Source organism: Diospyros lotus, chromosome 12 (genome assembly GCF_014633365.1).
Source record: "Diospyros lotus cultivar Yz01 chromosome 12, ASM1463336v1, whole genome shotgun sequence".
Lineage (NCBI taxonomy): Eukaryota > Viridiplantae > Streptophyta > Magnoliopsida > Ericales > Ebenaceae > Diospyros > Diospyros lotus.
In genome coordinates, this window is record NC_068349.1 from 13755734 (window position 1) to 13776252 (window position 20519).

The 20519-nt window shown below is 35.5% G+C and overlaps 2 protein-coding genes across 2 annotated transcripts; both read left to right on the forward strand.

The window, feature by feature from the left end:
* Positions 1–7947: 7947 nt before the first annotated feature.
* On the forward strand, positions 7948–8781 carry LOC127787134 (protein LITTLE ZIPPER 1-like). The gene is made up of 2 exons (XM_052315009.1): positions 7948–8188; positions 8375–8781. Exons 1-2 carry the CDS (start codon positions 8073–8075, stop codon positions 8580–8582), a joined length of 324 nt encoding a protein of 107 aa, XP_052170969.1. The 5' UTR covers positions 7948–8072; the 3' UTR covers positions 8583–8781.
* A 10583-nt stretch (positions 8782–19364) lies between these two features.
* LOC127787505 (uncharacterized) lies at positions 19365–19862 on the forward strand. Its single transcript, XM_052315566.1, has one exon. The coding sequence runs from the start codon at positions 19365–19367 to the stop codon at positions 19860–19862; it is 498 nt and encodes a 165-aa protein (XP_052171526.1).
* The last annotated feature ends 657 nt before the right edge of the window (positions 19863–20519 follow it).

Below are 20519 nucleotides of genomic sequence, written 5' to 3' on the forward strand. Positions count from 1 at the left end.
ACATATCTGAGGCATAATGGGTGCATAGTGTCGATACCAAACACAACACTATATGGCGTATAACCTTTTAGGTTCACTGTCCACTAGCAAACAGATAGCACCAAAATTTGTTTGGCACTAGTCGATACCCCTTGACCCATCACAAGGATCTCTCCATATCCTAGTGATAATTTGAGAGTTCCTGAAAAGCATCTAGTAGCAGTCCAGGATAATATAGAAGAAAATGAAGTCTAACTTCAAATGAGCTTACTATAGTTGATGATTACCGTGTGTTATAATCATTTCATCACCTAATGTCCAGACTAAGTGAGAGTCAAGGAATGATAAACTCACAAATTCATTAACTATGTATTAGATCTTTTTAGAGTGACTAGATGACATCTCAAGAAACACCTTTCCTAATAATCTATCTATCATGTCTAGGAGTTGTCCCGTCACACTAACAGTAGACTAGATAGGACATTCACCTCATCTTAAGGATGAGGATGATCTCCATATATCAATAATACAGAACCACATAGATGAAAGTCCCTACCTCGCAATTGGATTGTTCGACGCATTAGCAAATCTCACACACTAATACACAGACAACTGTATTAGTTTAAGTCTAAGGATCAGCTATACTATCACAACTTAGATGACATGACCATTATCCACAGTGCCATGTGGTCAGTCATCAACGTCATATTTAGTGCGTTGTTCCCCAACAACCACCCACGAGTTTACTAGAGACATCCCCATGTCATATGGTATGTGACTCACCACCCTTATCATCAGTAACTCGTACTAATCAAGGTAGTAAACTCTGTGCTAGTCTATACTTGACTAATTAGAGTCCCCATTCGATTAATCTATGGACCAGAAATCATTTAAGAAGTCTTGTCACAAGAGAATTTTTTCACATAGTCTTAACACCTTAAAAATAAGACTCTCATAAAGGAGATCTAGGGACTCATTCATATAATAAACTAGAAAGTATATGAATGAAGATAAACTTGCCTTTTATTAATATATACAAAGATATAACAAATGTATTTTTTACAAGCTCACTAGACGTCATCTAAATTTAGCATTAGGGCATATAATACTAACACTACCACCCTACGATAGATAGCCTAGGCAGTCCCAATGTCTAGGAGGTCCTCTTTCTAGATGTCTCGCTTATTGTCCCAACACCAACGAAACAATGCATTCCAACTAAAGGGAGACTTGACCACGATCCATCGGGACTTGAAGTCCATTTTCTTTCAGAGTTTTAAGAAGAAGGGACCTGGGCTTATGATTCTTTAAAGGGTAAAACTGACGTCCCTTCGCTCGACTCTTCTTAGCCTATAAAAGCATCTGAACAAGAGGATAAAGGGAGTTATACGAATTCTGTGACACATGATGGTGAAACTAATTAATTGGGCCTAGCCATTGGAATGAAGCCGTGCAGGAAAGATACAATGATAATCTAGCCACTTCATGCCAAAACTAGATAAAAGGAAACGAAGGCTTGCATGGAAAAAGTCCAAGTAAACCTCGAAACCATGGCCCCATACCAAGGCGGGACTTGACTCTTCTGGTGTAGGGATCCTAGTATGATGGCTGTTACGAATCCCGAAATAGAATCGAATCCCTTCTAGTTCCCTCTCTTTCACCCAAGATCGTTTTCCAAAAGATATGTAAATGATGGGAGCAGAAGGAGGAAGGGGTGCAACATTTTTTTTATGACTCATGATGAATGCCTGAACAAATATGACGAAGGTAAGAAGGAAAAGACCGCATAAACGACAAAGTTTAACCAAAGATGGATGAACTCGAGGTGACTTGAGACATTTCTAGGTAAGGATCACTCATGGGTCATGTGGCTAAAAACACCTATGGGTGTGGGCCACTTGTGGGTCATGTGGATGAAGACACCTATGGATAAGGGTCACTCGTGGGTAGTGCAGTCAAACAAACCGATGGATGAGGGTCACTTGCGGGTGACACAACCAAAAACACCTATGGATGGGGGTCACTTGTGGGTGTCACAAGCACTTGGATGAAGAGATTTTGTATAATGTGGAAGTCTTGAGTGTAAAGAGGCTTTGAGAGAATTTTCATGAGAGAGTTGTCAAAGCAATGAACAAATGAAAGGCCAAGGCCCCTATTTTTATAGTGGTACCAGGGGACAGAATGCAATAGATGATTACAAGAGACGTAAAGATAGATTAGCACAGAATAAAAATTAAGTAAAAGAAAAGATACCCACTTGAAGATAAAGTGGTGATGCAGGCGAAATACTCTTTTTCCTAGGATACCTAACAAAAAAAGTAGGGAGCAATTGTTATGCCTGACAAAATAAATCCATAGAATGGATTGATAAAAAATAAGCTAAAGGATTGGAAGAAGGAGGTCACGCCATGTAGTTGCCTGAGCAACCACCTTGGGCCCCCGGATGGGGTCACTTAAGGTTGCCCTGTACCTGTGCACACATGTTCGCCAACACCCCTGAGTGAGGGTCACGCGTGCGCTCGTCCCCAAGCTCGTGCACCCATTCCCTCGCCCACGCTTGCGTGGCCTCACCCCCCGCAAGACCTAGTCAAAACTATCTCCGAGTTACTCGCTGAGAACATTAGACTACCTGACACCTGCTGGCCTCTTCCATGACTATAATTAGGGGGATCCTCCTTCCATTTGGGTATGCCATTTCTCCCAATGACCAAGTATTCCATACTTTGAAGAGGCTAACTTAGGTATTGGAGGGTCTGTGCAAGGATCCTCACCCACGCTCCTAACCAATTTTCATTCTAGACAGGATATCCATCACTCAGAGAAGTGATCCATTGCTATCATTCTATCTTGGGAGAGTCATCCATTGCTGTCACTCCACCTTAAGAGAGTCATCCATTGCTCCAAAGAATTAGCTATCATTTGAATAAGCCACCCTTGTGCCATTCTTAGACAGTCTCCCATACCTAAATTCATTGTTGTAGTTAAACAACAATAATTATATAAAGTTATACAAACTAGGTTGGAGTTAATCTTCTACTATTAGAATTAAATATTTTAGAATAATTAAAATAGCTTTGTATTTTAGAATTCTCTCTTTTAGCTCTTCTCTATGCTCTTCATGTGCCAAAAAACATTACCAACAGTAAGGCAATCGAACCCACTACTGTCTCTATCTCTTGGTAGTCGAGGATGCATCGACGACCTAATCCATTTGACATCACTAAATTTGCCAAAGCCCATTTATCACTTCAAACACATAGTGATTATAGTATATACATATACAAACAAGCAAGCAAGTACACAATTATTGTTGATTTGTGATTCAAAATAACTTGATAATTGTTCATTTGGATTTCATTTCATTTGCATTTCATGTGGCATTTGGCTTTATATATATGTAAAGTGGCTAGTTAAATGTGGGTCGTTGATCATCATCTAAGACACTCCATCTAAGGGCTGCCAGCCTTTCCCCCTTTGTTTATAAGGCTCTCTTTTTGGCATTCCAATCGACACTGTTTTGCACATGAATAGAAACAAGAGCATAAGAGAGAACATAACACTCTTGAACAGAAGAAGAACTTGACGATCAAATCAGGAGATCAATGCAAAGCAAATCTGATTTCTACGTACTCTCTATATGTGCGAATCATTTGTTTATTTGTGAGAGTGATTGGTGAGATTGAGTGCTGGATTGCTTGGCTATTGAGCGATGTACCTTGTTGCGTTTATATCAGTTTTGTTTTCTGATTTGCGAGTGGTCTTGAGGTTTCTTGTGAGAGTTATTATGCATTCTATAAATCCATTGTCTATTATTAGTGGATTGACTAGGGTGAAATCCTGCCGTGAGTAGGATTGTTAAGATCCGAATACGCAAATGCTATGTTTATTGTTTTTGTGTGCGTTGTGTGTGTTTTCGTATCTTTTATTTTATTTAAATATTCTTAAATTTTGATACTGTCGTGGTTTGATTGTGTGGATTAATCACAGGTATTAACAATTATAGATCTTCACAAATCGGGTGGAACTTTGGCTACGTATTATATGCAGGAAAGTAGTTCCATATACCATAATTTATAATTTGAAAAAGGGCAACCGCTCAATCCCATTTCCCACTACCAAAAATTGGCGAACTGATTGTGGGTTTTTAATGGACGATAGAGATCGATGGATGATGATGAAGAGGGTGGAAACCAGTATGAAGCGCAATCGATTGCCAGTGCACCGCCAGTTGAATGTACAACAAAGGATGGATGGATGGATGGATGCGTAGACGAGATGAATGATGAGCGGTTTGGACGCATTTGTTTGGAATTAATCCATCCATCATCATTCATGCATGTGACCCCCATGTCTTATTCATTCGCATGCAGATGCAATTTCTAAATGCTACAATACCCAGCCATCCAGCACATCTCAAGCTGTGACATATATATATACAAAGAAATTGCTTCACTACACTTCACGGGTGTAAGTGAGATAATTTATAATGTGAATCTCAAGAGATTTTCATTGCGTGTGTGAATGATCTTGTATACTAAAGGATAAAATATACTGTGTCTGATTGAGTCAATTTCTTGTAAATATAAAATCAAAATCAATGTACCGATAAAAGAAGAACTGTTGGGGTGTTGCTATTTGGATTCTCAGGTTCCATGTTCGAACCATGGCCATGGAAGAAAGCTCAACAGCAAGAAACTATCCTGAAAATTAAAAAATTACCAGACCACCCTCACGTTAGGGGATAGAGGTCAGGGATAGAAATTACCTGTTGAGTTCTTTGATTTATATATCCTGATAGAAGCGTAAGGCCGAGCAATAGAGGGCGCTCGTGATGATGCATTAACTAAAAAAGAAAAAATCAAAATCAATGTTTTGAGTACCTAAAGCTCTTTCTGTTGTGAGGATGCAGCAAAACTCATTTTTATTTGTAATCTTGTCTTTAATTTACAATTAAAAATTTATTTTTGCATTTGAATATACAGAGCCAACTTTACCATTAGTGTTGATAATTAATTACATAAAATAATTTGTTCATAATTATTAAAAATACTGACAAATATGCAGAAACACTATATACAAAAAAAAAAAAAAAAGTTACACGTAAAATGTAAGCGTTACTTAATTTGTTCAGAAGATATAATTTGTAACAACTAACATCTATTAATTTTACAATAAAAATTATATGAGATAAGAGGAGGAATGTGATGAGGGCGGGGTTGATTTGGTTGTTGACTCTTGCATTCTGTTGTCGTCGCATATATATATATATATATATATATACACTAGCTAGCAGTTGATGTAGTAAAAGAAGGCATAAGTGAAGGTCTGAGTGGTCCTGCGCTCCTCTCCCAATGGCTCAGCCCTCTTTCAAACTGGTATTATTATTATTCTTAGCTCACACATGCATGCATCCACTGCCATACACTATTGTATGACTCTTAATATATATATATATACTTTGTTTATAATGATGACTCATATATATACACACACATATATATTGATGAAAAAATATTAAATGATAAAAACGGACACATTGAAACTCAAAACTTTAAATTCCAAACATAATTAATGTATCTAGAGTTTGCGCCAGTTGCTCTTTGGACTTTTCTTCCACAACCCCCATTCATTCTGGACAGAATTTTGATTGTAATAATTCATTGGCTCAACTCGTTGCTTGGCAATTAGTCCAGTCCTCGTGTTAAATCTTGGCTCAAAAGCTCGAATAGCATTCAAGTTGAGATTCTTGTGTCAGTAGCTGATTCTATTAATCCCGAATAATTTGCACGTTGATTCTCATTAGCTTATAATCTTCATCGAATCTAAGATTCTCGAGGATGATCCCTATCACTATCGTGCATCTCGACCCTCTATCATTCCACGACAACTGGCGACACGTAAGGTGCCTTCATTTCTATATAAGTTAACCTGATCAGAGGTCAAGATATATTCTTTTCAAATCTTACCAACACTCTAAAATTCTGAATCTTCACTTATTTGAATGAATGTCGGAGTGCTTACAGGTGACCGTCACCTCACCATGAAGATTGTCAGATCATGACATTTTGCTATCGTTACAGTCAATCCTACCAATCTCATTAGGCCGAAAGGAACACAATCACATTCAATTCTAGGATTTGACGCCAATATCAACTTCATCGGAGGAAGTTCTTGTAGGGTTTTTAACCCAACAGGTATGATCTATTTTCTCCACTAATTAAAATCTGCTCATTATAGCCCATAAGTTGTTTAATTAAACGATTACTTTTGTACTTAATTAATAGCCCCTCGCAGAGAGTGTTTTGACCTTTAAATGGTCATTTTCTCTTTTGTGAACTTATCTGAAGATTCAAGTTTATTTTGTAATGAATTAATTAATTCTTTTATAAGGTGTTGCTTTTATGTTTATTGCTTTGCTTTGTTTTAGGGATGGTTAATGAACTATATATGGTTATATCTCTGCGGCACCAAATAAAGATTTTCAGCCTGTAAAGCCATTGACTAGTTGTTCCTTTTAAGTTCCTAAAAAAAAAAACAAAGCAAACTGCATATGTGAGATTGGATACCTAGATTCTCTAATTACATATATAATTACCTAAAGCGTTTTCAAGAGATTTTCAGGATGACAAGTAGGAAAGATTGATAACTTCCAAATGTTGCGTGTATATATATATGTATGTGTAAGCTTAATTAGTTAACTTAACTATTTAATTCAATCCTAACCAATGAGCGAAAAACGCCTTTAATTAATAGTGTACAATATTTAGGTTGTTTTGCTAGAACTTGGTTAATTCATGTATATATATATATAGCTAGAGTAATGTATATTATTTTTAGATAAGGTACATTTATTGTATATTATTTTCAGCCATAAAACACTATAATTAGTTTATAAAATACAATACATTTATTATTAACTAATGAAACTATTTTATAACCAAAAATAAAATATATTTATTATATCTCAATCATTACTCTAAATATATGAATTAATAATAAAGATTGCCCATATAGATAATAGAGCAGCTGTTGTGCCTGGTGGCAATGAATTGGCATCAAATGCAAAGAGAATTGGATGAGAAAGGGTTTACATTATATATAAGCTAGCACAGAGGCTCTCAAGATTAGATGTGACTCTTAGGGCTTTGTTCAAACTAAGTATGATGAGGGATCAATACAAAAACAAAGTTGGACAGTAAGGATATTGATGAAGAAGGCAATCAAGAATTCCATATTTTCGCACCCTAATGCATGCCCCACAATTTAAGCCAAAATCTATGGTTTACTTATATTTTTTGTTTTTCGAATATATATAAATTTCCAAAAAAATAAAAAAATTTATTGTGTTTTTAAATTTTGGACTAAATTTTTAATTTTATCAATAATAACGTCTAATTTTAGTTTTATTTTTTCTACTTGACTAATTTTAATTTTTTTTTATTGAGTGCTTAATTTGATTATAATTTTGTGTTGCAACCCGATGGGATTCTTACAAACATTCAAAATAATTATACTTTTCATGATATCATATATACATATAGTTTGATCTTTATATATGTAAATAATACACATAATAATGTGTGAAAGTGGGACTTATGTTGTATGAGTGGTTGGAGAAATAATTGTGAGCCCGAGAAAATGAGACAAAAACTACTGAGTGCCAAAGGAAGAGAGGAAGAGAAGATAAAAGAAATCGATGGGAAGAGAAGAATATTTAATCATATATTCCTTGGAATGCTGCTTCCTTCTTCGTAGGCTTTTCTCTATTGATGACACACATGGAGTTTTGCTGCCCCTCGTAATCATGAGCCTTCCACCCATCATTACCTCTCTTGAAACTTCTCTCTCTCTCTCTCTCTCTCTCTCAAATGTACTGAAAATTTCTCATGAAAGCCAGCCCACCACATGGCTGAAGTCTGAAGACGTACAAGCACCAGCCAATTAATTATATATACACTGCTATCACAACCCTCTCTCGTCATCCTAGATAACTCTTCTTCTTCTTCTTCTTCTTCTTCTTTTTCTTCTTCTTCTTCTATTAGCCTATCCTCTCACAGTTGATCAGCAATATCAGAAATATAATCAGTTCGAGAATGTGTATGATCAAAGCCCCAGATCAATGGGTTGTCCCGTCCCGAACCCTAGTTAATTCTTTCAAGCCAAAACGACGAGCCAGACGGTCTAAAGTTCAAGTTCAGAGACTTCGTGGGTACGGACTTTAAGCTAGCTGGATAGTGATTTGTGTTCCCATGGATTAGGCCAGGCAAATAGAGTTGAAATTGAAAATTTTCACCTCTGGGCTAATCCGTATGTAGATGTTCGATCTGTTCGTTATTCAAGCTTTTTAATTATTGATTGTTTGTGTTGAATATATACGTATCGGAATTGGATGCAGGAGGAAGAGGAGGTGCGATGGGAAGGAGATGATGCAGCAGGAGAACAGGAAGCTGTACAGGGAGAATATGAGTATTATGGAAGAGAACTTGGAGCTGAGGAAGAGGGCCAGGCTGCTGTACCAAGAGAATCTGGCCTTGATGTCCGAGTTGCAGAAGAAATTCTCTCATTTCCACCGCTTCTCCACCACCACCACCACCACCAAATGAACAACAAATTAACTAATTCATACATATGTTTTCTTCCTAGCTAGCTAGCTCTTCTTCTTAATTAATTTCCTGCAATCTCTCTCTCCTGATCGAATTGCTTCCAACAGGGTCAAGGAAATTAGAACAGCCCTTGTTACATGTTTTTGTCTTGTTGAATATTCTGAATTAGATGATGTTAAGTTAGATTGAGCTTGGACAAGGTATTTGATTTTATTGTCATTTGAAACTTTAATATTGTTAGAATTATTTAGATTAAGGTAAAGAGATTCACTTTGGATTTGATGAGCTCATTAGATAAAAAAAAAAAAAAAAATTCAAAATGATACGAATCTAAATGCAAGTATTTGAAATAATGGAATTAGGAAATAATATCATTTAAAATCTCTTAATTCAAACTCTATCTAAAGAAATTTATAAATGCATAATTAAATAATAAATATTGCGAAGAAGAGTTGTTTTTCTCTTTGGTTAATTACATGCCTTCAACATGTAAAAAAACCTATTTATAATTGTTTTTTTAATAAATAACAGTAACATAACCGACAACTGACAAAAATAGGATTGCTTGGCAAGAAGGCATGCGCTAAGCACAAAGCCAGGGCCAAAGCTCACTAGACCTAAAGGGGAAGGATTACACAATCAACCATCCACCAAATACTATTTCCATACAAAGGAAGCCTAAAACAAAGCGTTAAAATTAACCAAATGCAAGCAAGAGAGAAAACCAGGCCCAACACATTTGCCCAAATACGGCATTACCCTAGCTACCACTAAAAACCCTAAAGAAACATAGATCTCCGCCTTGCTTTTGTATTCGCTAGGCCCCAAACTGTCGTGGGTGTGTTGCCACCATCACTGACGATGACCACCGTTTGTATTCACCATCGTCAATCATCTTCACATCCTTCCCTTATTTCAGCCAAAGCACTTCATACTTGAGATGAAAAATGACTGCAACTGAGATGACGAAGCATGAGAGAACCAAATCTTATGGAAGGATGACTCAACCCAAGGGAAACCGAAACCACAATGAAAAGTGAGAGGGTACAAATCTAGGACACTGCCAACAGTTAGAGCTAAAGGCCGGGCATGAAGATAAAAAGGATATAGAAAACATCAAATACACCAAGGCATTAAATGCTTGAAGGCACCGTACCATGAATACCACCAACAACCACAACCAATAAACTGGACTGATGTCAATGTTGAGGTCGAACTAGATGGCGACATGGTCAAAACAATCGGAAAACCAACAGGCAATGAAAAATAAAGCATGGCAGCTCAGGGGCTAATTAATAGCCCCTTTTGAAGTTTTATGAAAACTACCATTTATATCATTATGTTTACTTTTGATATTGTTCTAAACATTTGAACATATTATATAATAATTCCATTCCCTCTTCTAATCTTCTCATAATTTTTCTTTTTTCAAATTCACCCCACAGATTACATATTTTTAGGGGGGCCAATTTTGAAAAGTTGTATCATACCCAATATGCATTTTTTGAAAACTTGAGGGGGGCAATTGACCCCTCTCAAGAACATACGGGCTTTGCCACTTAATACAATGCATATTTTGGCCAAGGGTTTGATTTAAGAAATTGCACTCAACTTTCAATGCTTGAGAAACAGAGGCTTCTACCAAGGGTTAATGTGCATCACATATGGGTATTATTATTTTTCTTGCCTAAAAAATAACTCAAGAAAGAAGGGGTGAATTGGGTTTTAAAAGATAAAAAAAAAAAAAAATTCTTTCAAATTTCCTGTCTAAGAGTTGAGTTAAATGTGTGATTTGTTGATGGATGAATAATTGCAAGTAGTAAAACAATCAAGCATGACGCACAAGATTTTTTACAATTAAGTTTTGACTTTAAGAGCCTGTGTGCTTTCTCTTCAAGTTAAAAACATGAAAGTTCCACTAAGAAAAATGAGAAATAACTCTAGTTTTTATACAAGAGATAGAATGTAGCAAATAAGAACTCTTATAAATTGAGAACACCTCACATGCAAGTGAGTTAAATACAAAACACACATACAACACTTTTCAATTAGAGCAAAAAAGAAGGATACAATAACAATACTTCACACTTTATTTTTTTAAAAAATTCTTAAACACGTTCTGTTTTGAATGCATAGAGAGTTGAATAAGTAATATTTTAATTCTGGTGGTTTAACGTTTTTTTTACTCTTCCTCTAAGAAATCCAACTGTTGGAGGCAAACTCCTTTGATCAATTCGAAATTTGAAATTCTTCTAGGTCACTTTTAGTTTATAATGGAACTTTGTTCCAATTTTGCTGGAAGAGAGAGTTAGATTGAAATAAAGTTAGTCAGTAAAGAATAATTTTGGCACACTTAATGTTCAACATCTAAGAAGTAAGAGCAGATCTATATATAGGAAGTTGTTTGCAGCGATGAGAAAACTTAATTTTAGAAGCAAAGCATGTAATAGTCAAAAATAATTAACGTTGGACACAAAGAGAATAGAAAATGCAGGTCTAAAATGTGATTGCATCTTTAGATAGATGGTTAAATATATTTTGTGTTAATTTATATATATTTAGAAAACAAAAGAGTGGAAAAATGGAAAGAAATCAATTTTGAAAGCAATTAATAGTTCTCAGCCAAAAAAAAAAAAAAAAAAAATGAAACAGCCTACATAAGACTATTTTAGTGAAAAATATATTAATATTTAAGAAAGAGTCACAAGTTTGTCTTCACTACCAAAAGTGGGAAAAATCACATTTGACTTGAATTTTCAAGATAATCCATCATAGAATAATGACAATGTACAATAGATGTATGCCAAAGATTGTAATGCTAGTTCACAAAAACATGTTTTTTAGAATAGTTTTTCAATGAATTGACAATCTTTGATCGACCAAATAGGTACATTTGATAGACTAGACATGTTCCATAATGGTTTACAACTTTGTGGATACAATTGGTCATCCAAAAGGGAGGCTTTGATTAACTAAATGATGACTAATGTATAGCTTAAGATTCTAGAAAGTATTGGTCATCTAAAAGAGGCAAAGAAGTTGATTAACATAGTGCACAATAATATCCTTATTATTCTATTTGAAATTGGTCGATCAAAACAAGGCAATTGGTCAATTGAACTCATTGTTTGAAAACTCTTGAATCTTTCAAAGAAAACACTCTTTCTATCCAATGTTGATCAACCAAATCCACCTATTTGGTTGACCATCTTAGCAACTGTTCCTTTATGACCAAAAGATGACGATCGGAGGCAGGGTGTGGGCTTCGACGACGGGTCCGTCCGGGGGACGGCTGGTACCTGCAAGCATTCTGACGCTTAAGTGAGTAAGAGAGTAAAGAGAGATAGTATATCAGTAGGTCAGAGATCAAAACATACATTGACTTTGAAGAGAGCTAGTTGATATAAGAGGAAAAGATGTCCTCCTGCATGCATGCGTCGTGCATTTGCAGTTGATGGGACTGACTATCCGGCGTTGGTGGATGTTCCCAGGTGGTAGTATGGTGGCGACGAACCCTCATTAATGTGGATGGGATCCGCCATTAATGAGGACATGATCTGAGGTGGTCGCGTAGATACCTAGTGGGAGTCGCAATGATGTCGTAGCAGGCTAGCGCTGAACCAAGGCTGGGTCTAGAAGGAGGACCAAGATTGGGCCTAAGAAAGAGGCCGAGATTAGGCCTAGACGGTCCAGCAACCAATACTTTAATTGTTAATTTTGGAATATTATTTTTGATACCAACATAATCCTTTAATAAAATGAGGTCTATAATGTATTGAGATGATTTTACGGAATGCATTTTGGAAAAATCTAAAATTGATTTGTCTTGTTATCAAAAAAAAAAATAAGGATTGTACCTTTGAGGTCAATAATCTCCCACTTTTTTATAATGACAAAATAAATTCCTCCCCTAAGACAACACCTAAACATTTCAATGACAAAAAAAAAAATGACATGATGGAATGTGTTATCATGATTATTAGGAGAACAAAAGAATTAGCTATTCCAAGTTCTAAACACGAACATAAGAAACTGCATTCATCATAGAAACATTTATGACAATGTAATAGTAAATAGGAATTAACCAGGAATTCAAAACATAGATAGCATAATAGTTTCCAAAAGCAATAGATAACAAGTTTCGAAGAAAAAGGTAACAAGTTCCAAAAGATAGACTATCAAAACTTCAAAAGAAGAGTCATGTGTAATCACAATGCTCACCATCTCCCTTCTTATTTTGTCATCCATTAAAAAAGACGACTCATGGATCAAAGTGTAGTAGGTGATCTTTAATCCTTCCAACACGTACATATTCTGTTGAAAGGTTCTGAATGTCATGAGAAAGCCTGGGGATAGCCTCTAAGACAACTCCTAAGGATGGCTCCCCTGAGTAGGGGGGTGAAGAACCCAAGGAGAAGAATTAGGTTCAGGTGGAATCGAATGATAAGTATGCTCACGAGAATCACGAGTTTATTTTGAGGATAAGCATCCTATTGATTGATATCCAAGGAAAACAAAAGGTTCATGTTGCACTGTTGAGACTCGACAGAAAACTTAGGGTTTTTCTTAAGCAATCACAAAATATTTGATGGTCTAAATAAAACAAACATTCACAGTGCTGGAATCAAAAAATTACAAACGCAGAGAAACAAAAATATAAAAACAGAGACACAAGAGTTTTATCGTGGTTCACCTCAAACTGAGGCTACATCCACGTTGAGCTCGAGAGAGAAGAGCTCACTGCACTATGAGATGAAAATCGGATTACACTCTCATAAGCCCTCAAACAAAACCCTCAAACAATCAATGGTTCGAGAACACAAACTGCCGATCAATCACTTAATACAGATTAAAGGCAAACCTATCGAACCACTAAAACTATACAGACATGTACAGAAAAAGAATTCGGGAACAAACCAGAAAGAACCCTAGCCAGAAGGCGAGAGCCTTCAACCCGCAAGAACCAACCCGATAGAGAAACCCTTTCTGATTTTCCTTCCGACTTTTTCTTTTGCCTCTCTCCGGTTTACATCTCGAGGCAGCAATTAAAAGCGATCAAGAGCGGCTGGGATTGCGCCTCAAAAAGGTGAGGATTAATGGACCAAATCAAATCGTGCAAGCACGATTAGAATCCCAACAGAAAACGGCAGAGGAGCAGGAGAGCAGGAGATGATCGGGTAAAGGATGAGGGAGCATGATCAGGCGCCAGCTGAGGGTCAGCTGATGGTTGCCACGTGCAGCCATCCAGCGGCTGCCAAATGGCAGCACGCGGTTGCTGCACGTGGCCATCCAGTCAGCAAAGAGAGACGACACCGTTTGGAGCTTCACAATTAACATGCACCTTTTTTAAGTGAAAGGTAATGATACCAAACAAAATTGTGCCATAGATATGGGAGTTTATCGGGTAGGATCATATGATGCCATATGGTTGACAAATGATGTAGAAAATGTCAATAGCAATGTGGACAAGGTAACATAGTGTCTCAAAATCAAGATAAGTCACATGATCAAAAGAACCATTCTTGGGCAAAATACAATGAGCTATAAGAAGGTGAAGCAAACTAGTAGGAATATCAAATGTATTTAGCCTAGGGAGTTTGTTCAGAAAGCTGGGATTGTGAGTGAGAATAAAAATGACCTCATGCCGCTTAAAACTGGAAACCATTCACTCGGGAATGTAAGTGAAGTACATATATTTTGGGAAATGGTAAGATTGGCACAGAACATCTTGAGTAGGTGAGGAAAAATAGGTTTATTTAGTTTTAGGAGTGGTTTCCATGCACTTACGAAGGAAGTTAAGCAAGGGAAAACCTTTTTCTTCCAGTTCACTGAACATGACTTGTTGCCCTTTGAGAATTATTCATGCGGTTATAACACTAAATTTTGCCTCAGCTTCATTTGTTAAGAAACCACCTGCCTCAATGTCACTTCTCAGCTTTGATCTTCTTCCTTCAGATGCAATTGAGTTTTTGGATCCCAGGTGAGTTTGCTGAGTTAGATAAAGTGATTGGGATTGAAGAGATAAATGTGAGGATGGATTCTGCTAAGGAGAATAATGTCAAGATACACTCTAGTGAGATTGGGATTCTTCCTTCTATGATAAATAGATCCACAAAAGTGTTATCATGTGGCTGGGATACATGAATCTCCCAATTATCAATTCAACTGCTTCTCCACGGTGGAGGATGAGAGGCATAGTGTGAGGATGAGGTCCATTTAGTTTTTGATGGCATGGTTGTAAAGAAGGTGTCGAAGAAGAGAGACTAGAAGATTGATAATGGTTATTTGAAGGAATTGAAAAAAATGGAGATCAAGGTGAATGAAGAAAAGAAATAGATTTCTAGAAGAAGTACCTTGAAGTCGAAACTGAGGATTGGGAAAATCAATTAGGAAAGAAGTACCTAGAATTGATGAAGACAGACGAGAGATAGATCAAAAGAAGTACTTGGGATGGATTTCGATTTTATTGACTAAAGCCAGCTAGGATTTTCAAATTTGGAAGCATTTATATATGGGTTCATAATTAGGTCCAACCCGGGTCCATCACCCATTGCCAATATTGTTTGACAACCAATGTGTTATCTTGTACAATGAATTTGGAAATTTTCAGTCCACACCAAATTCAAGGATTTGGTTGACCAAGTAGTTTAGGGAACTCATATCCTTTTTGAGGACTAGATGCTTTCTTCTAGTTAACTAAATAGGTGTAGAGAGCTTTTGTTTTTTCGGTTAAGGATTTAGTTGACTAAACAAAACACTTTTGTCAACCAAATTACTCTAGTGAGTTTTGGCCTTTTTGGAATCAAGAAGGGTTGACCAGATATGTTTGGCTAGTGGATTAAGTGCTTCTAGAGAGCTTGCTATTCTTTAGACAAAAATTAGTTTGGTACACTAAATGTCTACATTTTGTCAACCAAATTTTACTAAAGCTCTCCATCTTGGTTTTTAAAGATCTCTATCTTTTCCAAAACCACTAGAAAGGATTCATCATTCCTAGTTCTTTTCTTATTTTACAGAATTGGTCCTCATTCTAAGATCTCATGAAGATATCCCCTAATTGATCATGTGTACTTATGTATTCCAATTCAACATTTTTATTTGCACATGTTCTCTAATAAAAGTGATTTTTAGTTAGAGTTGAGTTAAATTTGTGATTTGTTGATAGATGGATAATAGGAAGTAATAAAACAAGCAAATACATACACACAAGATTTTATTAGAGGTTTGACTTTAAGAGTCTGTGTTCTCTTTCTTCAAGTTAAAAACTTAAAAAACTCCACTAACTAAGATGAATGAGAATAACTCTAATTTATGTACAATAGGTAGAATCTCATTACTAGACACTTTGCTAATAAGATCACACTCGAAATAAATAAAAACTCTCGCAAAATATGACCACTTTACATGCAAGTGAGTTAAATACAAAGTATATAATCAACCATTTTAAATCAAAACACAGAAGAAGGATTTGGAATAATAATATTTCACGCTTGAATGTTGTGCTTAAGAAGCCTTAAACACTTTCTGCTCTTAACATCTTCTACCTTAGATTTGGTCGACCAAATTGACCAATTTGAGAATTTTTGAATCTTTCCAAAAAAAAAAAAAAAAAAGTTCTTTTTGTCTAGTGTTGATTGACCAAATATTTGGTTGACCATCTTAGTAACCAGAACTTTACTTGTTAACCTTCAAATACGACTTAGATATTGACATAATCCTTTAATAAAATGAGGTTTATAATATATCAAGATCATTTTACTAGGAATGCAGTTTAGCAAAATCTAAAAATGATTTGTTTTGTTATCATCAAAAAATATGGATTGTACCTTGAGGTCAACAATTTTTTTATGCTCATTTAATTTTCTTCTTTTATATTTTAAAATTTTGAATTTTGATTATTGATATTAGTCAATAGTTCTCGTTAGTGTTTATTTCTCTCTATTGATGTTGTCTTATACATATTAACTAATTTTACTAAGTATTAACTTTTTTAATCTATCTTTGTTCAAATTGAATATTTTATTTATTTACTTTAGGGAATAAAATAAATTAAAGTTTTTTTCTTATGTATTTATCATTAATATATACTCTAAATTATAGATTAATATTTTTCTTCCCACAAACATCCTGTAGTACAATTTAAATAAATATATTTAATTTTTTAAAATAATTATTTATATTTATTACTCAAATTTTATTAGTATAAATTTGACCCCTTTTGCTAATTTTTCCTAGGTCCGTCTTGTACAAAAATCTATTCTCATAATAACAAAAACAAAATGTCCTCTATGTAATCTAAACTTTTAAACACAATTTGGTTTTTCTCTAGCCAAATAGACCACATTCCAATAAAGAAAAGGATCATCCATAACCCTTTTTGAAACCTTCCCCTTAGCGAAATATGGCCATTGCCCAAACAAGTCTTACATTTTCAAGGCACATCGAATCAATTCTTTACCAACAAAATATATCAATCGACAACTTCTATGCAGAAGGGTAGTGCAAAAATAAGTGATCAACAGACTCATTTTCAACATCGCATAGGCCATAAAGCTAATTACAAACCAAGATGCCCTTTCTACCAAGTAGGTCCTTTGTGTTCAATTTTTCCAAAATTGTCAACCAAATGAAAACTTCAACCTTTAGAGGAGCTAATTTGCACCAAATCTTCAATAAAAGGTTAAGTGGGCAAAAATGCTTATAACACAAGGACTCAAGTTGTGCATAACAATATTTTGTGACAAAGCATGATTACTATTGAAAACCCAAGCCAATTTGTTCTCATTATCCCAACTATGAGGGGATTGTGAACTAAAACACAAAAGCGCTTGTGTTGTTCTTCGTGCCAATAAAATGTCTTCTTCTTTGTGGAGAAAAAAAAACCATTACCACTGAAAACCCAATTGAATCAATCCTCATCATCTTGGTTAGGAAGAAATTGTGAAATGAAAGGCAAAACCTCTTGTTGTTGTTCTTTTTCTCAGTTAAAAAGTGAAAGGAACTAAGATTTGAAACAAAAACTGGAGAACATTAAATGAGAAATAACCTTGAGACACGAGTCTTTACTTGCTTCTCATTCTACTAATCTTTGGCTACAACCACCATTGGAAAACAACCTCTTTCTATAACCCAAATGTTGCTCCACTTGAGGGAGAACCTGAATAAGAAATAACCCAAAAAACTTTTGTTTTCTTTTTGTGTCATATGACACCCTAACACATTTTTTTATAAAGGAATTTCCAACTGCCGTTATAATTTCAATTTACAGGAAAAGTTCATTTGACTTTCAAATTATAATTAGTTTAGTCAGATAACAACCATCCACATCAATGATAATTCTAATTGAACAAAAAATTATCATTATAATTTTAATTCAATTGAATTTCAAGTAAAAACATTATCTCATGTGGATTGGTGCCTCATGGGTTTGGCCCATGGAATCAAGTTGGATCCCCCACACAGGCCCTTTATAAGCTCAGTTCAAATGTCTCTTACTCGCACATGGCGAGTGTCAACCAGCTCATCTAATGTTTTTTTTTCTTGACTTCATTTCTCATTCCATTTCATACTAGCAACAGGGTTGTGTGACCAATGAGTAACCTAAAATTTGGGAGCCTAACAATGCTCCTGTCAGGGTCAATGTAAAGGCTGCAACCCAAAATGTGTGTGTGTATACTCAGTATTCTAGATCTAACTTGTTACATTAGTGCACAACATTCTCAATCCCTCCCAAAGTAACGTGGACTCTCTGTGGTTGTATTCATAATTATGTTCTAGTTACTCAAAGTGACATACTTGATCGACAGATGAATGCTAGAGTATGCTAGGACGTAACATGGTTAGTTTTCCTCTCCATCACATATTTTTACATTTCAATCCAATCATTTTCCCAAAAAATCCCTACTAGGTCAAATTAATCATAACCATTGACAACACTCTAGAGTAGCAGACATTGGATTAAAACTTCAAAATATAGAGGTAAATTCTTAAGGGCATCTAATTGAAGGTGTTGTCTATCTTAAGAACTCACATAGTGAAAGAGAAGGGATTCATCCACTTCACTTTTTCTCCATGGTCAAGGCAACACACATGGTATGAAATATGTGTTGTGATGTTTAACTCCCATTGGAGTGTAAATCTTTGTCTTAAATTTAACATCGCACCGATCTTGGTTTAGTCTCCACTAGAGACTAACTTGAGTCCTTAAAGTCCTCTCACTTTGTAGGTTTGTAATTGTTGAATGACATGTCTCAAGAGTTGTTGACATGGAATTGAAGTTGTCAAAGTTCTGTTAGGCTTGATCTAGTCTTTAGCTATTTTTTAGGAAATTTTTGTTATGTACCGTGCAACAGATTTGGTTCCATTTTTTATACTTTTTATGTTTTAAATATATTGTATAAATAAGTGTTTTGATTATTAATAAAATTAAGCTTTAGAAGTCTAAAAAAATCAGTGTGTTTTTCACAACTTTTGCACTATATTTTTGTCAAAAACCTACAAATTGATATCGAAGCATTAGTTCTTGAGAGACATGTGAGGTTGAGTTAGCCTAACCACTTACCTTAAACACTCACCATCTGCCCTATTCAAAACACAAAAGCCTACAACCAACTTAGGGTGAGTTTAGAAACTTCATCGAATGCAATAGCACCTCCAATGTTTGATGGAACGAATTATCAAGTGTGGGCTGTCCGAATGGAAGCCTACCTTGATGCTAATGATTAGTGCGAAGCCATTGAAAATGAGTATGAAGCTATAGCTCAAATTAAAAATCACAAGGAGATGAGACAAAGGAAATCAAAGGCAAAAACTAGCTTATTTGCAACTGTTTCATCCACAATTTTCACCAGAGTCATAACATTGAAGACAACAAATGGAATTTGGGACTTCTTGAATAAGGAGTATGAAGGAAATGAACGAGTCAAAGCCATGCAAGTTCTGAATTTGATAAGAGAATTCAAGATGCAAAGAATGAAAGAATCAGAAACAATCAAGGATTACTCTAACATACTCCTTGACATTGTTAACAAAGTAAGGCTTCTTGGTACTGATTTTTCTGATTCTAGAATAGTTCAAAAAATCTTTGAAATAGTTCCTGAAAAGTTTGAGGCTACAATAACATCCCTAGAAAACTCAAGAGATGTGTCAAGTATTACCTTGGCAGAACTATTAAGTGCATTACAGGCTCAGGAACAAAAGAGACTTATAAGGCAAGAAAGAACTGCAGAGGGTGCATTTCAAGCTATATCACAGAACAATATGTACAAGATAGAGAAGTAAAGTAACAACAATAATAGCAGCAACAACACTACATTTCCACCATGTCCTTACTGCAAAAAATCCAATCATCCACATAAAAGGTGTTGGTGGAGGCCAGATATAAAATGTCACAAGTGTGGTTAGTTAGGGCATGTGGAGAAGCTAAGATTGTTGTTGAACAACCTCAAGAAGAGCAACTGTTTGTGGCGTCATGCTTTGCTACCAATAGCTCCACAAAAAACTGGCTTATAGATAATGGTTGTACAAGCCACATGACTTATGATCAAGAGCTTTTCAGAGAGCTTGACAAAACTGCCATTTCTATATTTAAAAATGGAAATTGAGCATATCTTGCAGTAAAAGGCAAAGGAACAGTGGCAATCGAAGGTCACATAGGTTTGAAATTAATTTCTAATGTCTTATATGTTCGTGAAATTAATCAAAACCTTTTTAGTGTTGGTCAGCTGCTGGAAAAAGAATATAGGGTGTTGTTTGAGGATAATCATTGCTTGATTACTGATGCACAAGGTAGAGAGGTGTTTAAAGTCCAAATGAAGGGTAAAAGTTTTACCTTGAATATGATGGAAGAGGAGCAAGCTGCAGTACACAAAGAAGACAGCAATACAATGCTTTGGCATAGGAGATTGGGGCACTTTCATCATAAGGCCCTACTTTTTA